The sequence below is a fragment of the Grammomys surdaster genome, unplaced genomic scaffold (genome assembly GCF_004785775.1).
Source record: "Grammomys surdaster isolate TR1022 unplaced genomic scaffold, NIH_TR_1.0 124117, whole genome shotgun sequence".
Taxonomy (NCBI): Eukaryota; Metazoa; Chordata; class Mammalia; order Rodentia; family Muridae; genus Grammomys; species Grammomys surdaster.
Window position 1 is genome coordinate 6240 of NW_021619209.1, and position 6108 is coordinate 12347.

Here is a 6108-nt window from a genome sequence, read left to right on the forward strand (position 1 = left end):
GCCTTCAGAGGAAACATAGTCCCTGGCTGGGCACTCTCAGGGATTTTTAGTAGCATTTTCCGGTCAAGGAACTCTGGAGAATGGTCGTTTATATCTGTGAGCTGCAATTCAGTTTGGAAGAACTGCACAGGGTTTTCTAGTATGATCTGGAAGTGCAGTACACAGGGTTCTGTCACCCCACACAGTGCCTCGCGGTCCAGTTTTTCCTTCAGGAATAAATTCCCAGTCTCTGCATCCAGCTGCAAGAGCTCTTTGTTTCCTCTATAATGGATTCGTGTCCCTCTAATGGCTAGTTCTCCAACCCTGAGCCCCAGATCTTTTGCCAAATTAGCTACCAAGTAGCCACTCTCTGTTTCTTCTGACATGTAATATCTAATTGCCTCAGCACCAGACTTCCACAATAGCAATAATATAGTAAGAAAAACGACTTGCCTTTTCTCTGGCGTTTTTGCTAGTGTGGTCTCCATTGTTCAGATTTAGTCCAGAGGGTGCTGCTTCTTCTAGTCAGTGTCAATCCGCAAAGAAAGTTTGGTAAAATATCCTTGATTTTAATCTTTAATGCCTTATTGTCCGCGGAATCGCCCCTAGATCACACTCAAATACCTTCTTCTTCTTCTAGGGAGTAGATGGCGGCGTTCTGTTTTCCAGCTTTCCTGTATTTCTGGGTCTATTCAGAGCCCGTAATTCTCTTCCTTAGTCGATGGCGCCACCAAGTGTCCCTTTTCATGATTGCACATAATTTAGTCATCAGGAATTCAAACCCTAGTTGTGAGTTATAGCTGTAACCTGTAGTTTACTTATGTCACCTCCTAAATATCAGTAGTGCTAATCATACCTCTGCTGAGCTAAAAGTATATGACAATATATTTATAATATAATATGTTAATATTGTATACTAATCTTAACAAAATTCTTTTGAAAATATAAAAAAACTTTTCATGGGCTTATAATTTATTAAGCTGAATGTTTCTAATTAATTTTATCCAGAAATAATTGAATTTTATACATGTTTGTTTTGGTATAGGAAATACATCAGAAGGAACACAACAGAATTATATCCAATGGTTAATATATTCATAGAAGCAGAACATAAAGAAAACCTAAAATGTACCACACCCGCCATGCTCTCTGTGGCTATTACTTGATGGTCACCCTACAAAAGCAGCGTATTATCTGCTACTATTATACATTACTAATCTTTGTTAGGAGTTTTATAAAAATGGGTTTATTGATTATTCTTCCCTTGTGCTAATCGATAGACATTGAATTTGTGAAGTTACATGTGACAGGTTTTTCTAACTACTTTTCTGCACATTGTTTTATGCTACATCTCTGCAGTCGTATGCCTTGATTCATTTTGGCTATTCCAGTTTGTGAACTATGTTAGTTTTCAGTTTTGAACTTTGTTAAGTATAATGCTATGAGCATTATTATATTTACCATTTTTTGTAATACCTATGTATTTATTTTGAACTTATTTCTAGGAATTGGGTTATTGTGTGTAGGCTTTGATTTCTCACAACCAACTTTTAATGAGGACACTTAAATGCTTTAACCTCCCTTCTAGACATACACCCACCAGAGGTACTGGAAAGGAAAGGTTAAATAGGGCAAAGGAGGATGTGGACCTGTTTAGAAAGTTCTTTGAAGTGAATCCAATCGGGATTGTCAGGATATCAGCAGTTCAGTTCACACAAATCAGCAGTGGTAGTTTGATCCACTGCCAAACACCATTCATGAATCAGCAACCAGAGTTTGATTAAAAAAAAAACCCTCGAGGCTCTGCCAATTGGCCCAAGTTCGAGGAAGCATCAAGAAGCCACTACAACACCACCAGAAGTTCTTTGATGTCGTTCTCTCCATAAAGTCACAACAAACAGTGACCAGCAAAGTGGCAAGGTGAACAAATGCCACAGCATTGTTCACTGTCTGTTGGGTTACATTTATACCCTTTCCAAACATCACGTGTTTTCTCAAGGATCTGCTCTAACAAAACATAACATACTCCCTTTCCAGGTAGTTTCCAGAAGAACACCACATCTGTTCTCAGCAAAACATTCTCCCACATGTCTGCTTCAGCAAAAAACATCTTATAAGACTGTTTCCAGAGAAACATTAGATGACACAAGTGAGTATCCAAAGAAACCAGAAATTTCCCACTTCTATTGTGCATTAAAATGTGATAAGACACCACAAGGACACTAGCTGAACTATGTTCATAGCAGCTTTAGTAGTAATACTCACGGAAACAATCTAGATGTCCCTCAACTGAAGAATGGGTAAAGAAAATGTGATACTTTTACACAATGGATTATTACACCACTCTTAAAAATAATATCATAAAATTTGTAGGCAAATGGAAAAGAACTAGAAAAAATATCCTGAGTGAGAAAATCTAGATCTAGAAAGAGAAACACACAGTAGGTACTCAGTTGTATGTGGGTATTAGATGTAATGTAAGGGATAACCATTCTACTGTCCACAGACTAAAGAGGCTATAACATGGAGGGCTCAAGGTGAGTTGCATGAGTCTCCCTGGGAAGAGGAAAGAGGATAGATATAGGTAGACCAGAGGTGGGTAAGGGCAGGAACTGGAGGTGGGTAAGGGATCAGGTGAGGGGAGGATGGGGGGGAGAGAGTTCTGAGAGAGAAAACTGGAATGGGGGTTAGCATTTCAGAGGTGAGATAGAAACTCCCAGGAATCTATGAGAGTACCGCAAGCTAAGACTCTGAGAACTGAGGGCTGCAGAGCCTGAACCAGCCATCTTCTGTAACCAGGCAAAACTTTCAGTGAAGAGACTGGGACACCAATCAGGCCACAAAACATTTGATCCAAAATTTGTCCTGCCTGAAAGATGTGCTGGTGTGAAGGTGGCACAGAAATTGTGGGAGTGGCCAACCAATGACTAGCCCATATTGAGACCCCTGCCATGAGATTGGTGCCTAACTCAATCGTCATCAGAGAGGCTTTATCCAGCAACTGATGGAAACTGATGGAGAGACTTACAGCCAAACATTAGGTTGAGTTCAGGGAATCCTGCTAAAAGGGGAGGAAGGATTATAGGAGCCAGAGGGGTAAAGGGCACTACAAGAAAACCTGCAGAATCAACTAACTTGGGCACATAGGGACTCACAGAGATCTTCCTGCCTCTCAGTGCTGGGATTAAAGAACCGCATCACCACACTCAACTAACACATTTTCTAAAAAAGGGATTTATTTATTTTTATTCTTTTGTATACCTATGTGACTGTATGCCAACTATATGTAGGTGTCAGAAGAGGCTACTGGATTCCCTGGAGCTGGAATTAACAGGATGTCCAATGTAGGTCTAGGAACTGAGGTCAGGTCGTTTGGAAGAACAGCAAGTGCTCCTATCCCCTGAGCAGTCTCCAGCTTCCATTTACACATCTTTACCACCAAGCCCATTATAAACTACTTCCCCTTGATGTTGTGTTGTCTGTAGCTTTGGAAAACTAGATTGGTTTTTTGGACTCCAGATCCTTTAAATCTACCTATTTCACTCTGCCTCTCCTGAATTTCTGGAAATCACTGATATTTTTACTGTCATCACAGCAGTCTCCTTTTCTAAAATGTCATGTGAGAATCAAAGAAGAAGGAGTCTTCAGCTTGGCTTGCAATGCTCTTTCATGAGGGGATGGGTCTTTTTGATATTAAACACTTAATTTTCTGCTTCTGACACAATGTATCCACTGATCTACTGAGGAATCTTCATTGCTATAAGTCTTGACGTTTATGAATAATGTTTCCAGAAACACATATGTTCACATTTTTGTGTGTGTGTGTTTTCCATTCATTTGCATGAATACTGTAGAGCATAGTAAGAGGACACCAAACGCTACAAGAAACTACCCAACTGTCTTCTAAAGTGGCTACATCAGTTGTTATTCCCATGACCACAAATCAGAGTTCCTGGTGCTCCACCTCCTCCTCAGCATTTGATGATGTTGGCGTTCTGCAATCCAGACATCCTAGTAGTTATGTTTGGTGCCTCAATATTGTTTGAGTTGGCATTTCTTGAATGGCATACAATGTGTTACAGCTTTTCATTCATTGACCACCTGTGTGTCTTAGAACACTTTTACATGCACTGATTGTTGTTGTTGTTGAGTTCTTAAAAGCTCCATGTATATTATGTAGTTATCTTCTCTGAAATAAGTTCTTTGAAACATTTTCCCAACCTACAGCTTGATTTCCTTCATTTCCTTTGTAGTATATTTTGCATAAGAAAAGATTGATTTGAATCATTGATAGTATCAATTCTTGTTCCATGGATTATGTCTTCGTTGTAGTATCTTCAATGTTATCCTCTTTTTAAAAATTACAATTATTCTGCTTGTATTTTCATGTGAAATATATACATTAAGAAATGTCTTGAAACATTAAGAATTTTTTGATTTTTATACATTGATTGGGGAAGAACTCGCTTTTCACCTACTGAATCCTTCAGTTAGTGACAATTTGTGAGCATTACTCAATTTATTTAGATTTTGTTTTTCCAAAAGATGTTGTATAGCTTTCTATGCAATCATGGCATGGCCAGTACGTTTCTAGGAATTTTATGTTTTGAAATTATTTAAAGCTAGTTAAACTTAAAAGGCTAGTTAAAATTTTTGGTTTTCTTTTTACTTCAGATTTGGAAAAAGCAGAGTTTGAAAGATAATTCATATAAGTTTTCAACTTTATTGGCACAAAATTCTTTAGAGTACTAACCTTGAATTTTTTTAGTCAGCATCTTTCTATGTAGGCCTGACTGTCCTAGAACTCACTATTGAGGTTAGGCCTGGCCTCAGACTCACAGAGATCCGCCTGCCTCTGTCTCCTGAGTGCTGGGATTAAAGACACATGCCACGACACTTGTCCATTCATGTTTAAACAGTGAGAAGATTGCAAGTCACTGTTTTATCTTTTTCTTGTCTCATCTAAGAATTTTAAATGGTTTTAATTATTAGAAAAAATCAACTGGGGACTCATTTCCTCTCTGGAACACTTTTTATCTACTTTACTCAGTGCTGTGTGTGTCTTCTTTTTTTTTAATATTTGTATTTGATTTGCTGTTCCAATATTTCCATACTTAATTTTTACTTCGCTGAAAATTTTGGAAATTCTGCTCTGAGCTTATCTTTACTCATGAGTTCTATTATTTAAACTTAAAGTATTTCTGGATTTTTTTTCTGTTTTCATGTCTGTAGTTCTGGGTAATCATTAAATCTTAATATAACATACTTCTGCTCTAGTTACAAGTGTATTATTATTATTATTATACATTTATCTTTACTGATAGCAATGTATTTTCCTTAAAATCTCTTTGTCTTGAGTCAGTGAATTCAACTACATTTTTTAAAATTCTGGATTAGACCATTTTTAAATGTTCAGTCTTTTTCTCTTTCCTTGCCCATACATATTTATTTGATTGTAATACTTATTTGATTGCATGTGTTCTATATTTCTCTTAAATGTAGTTTAATAGTTTAGGTTGTATAATTGGATTTTAATTCAGTTATAATTTATGAAATATCTAATATATTTTCTCTGTATTTAGAGTATATTTTATTTGTACTCTATGTTTTATTCTTCCTATAATATTCAAATATTTTTATTTAAATTTTCTTTCAATTAGTCTTTGAATCATTATTTAGAAGTTACTAAAGAATTTTCAGCATAGCCAGGCAGTGGTGGCACACGCTTTTAATCCCAGCACTTGGGAGGCAGAGGCAGGCAGATTTCTGAGTTTGAGGACAGCCTGGTCTACAGAGTGAGTTCTAGGACAGCCAGGGCTACACAGAGAAACCCTGTCTCCAAAAAACAAAAACAACAAAAAACGACGTTTCAGCAATGCATCTTCATCTACAATGGTGTACATTAATTAATCTCCCTATTCTTGTTGGCTGCATAATCAACTCTCAATCAACATTCATTTCCAGTCATTTTTATTTCTTCCTGCAATTCTACAGTCTCTTCTAGAATGCTTTTAAAAATGCAATTCCTCTAACATACTTCTTTCAGTGTCATATTATTAATATTTTTTGTTTGAAAACTTCATTTTCTTGAGGTTCTATTCTCTAGCAATAGAATTCTAGTGTGATAAA

The 6108-nt window shown here is 36.9% G+C and overlaps 1 protein-coding gene across 1 annotated transcript in view; it reads right to left on the reverse strand.

Moving 5' to 3' along the window:
* LOC114636453 (protocadherin beta-5-like) overlaps positions 1–718 on the reverse strand; it is a 3050-nt gene extending 2332 nt beyond the window's left edge. Inside the window, exon 1 of the mRNA XM_028784536.1 lies at positions 1–718. This exon is cut by the window's left edge and continues 2332 nt beyond it. Within this exon, the coding sequence (XP_028640369.1) occupies positions 1–467 (467 nt within the window). The 5' untranslated portion in view covers positions 468–718.
* Between the last annotated feature and the right edge of the window lie 5390 nt (positions 719–6108).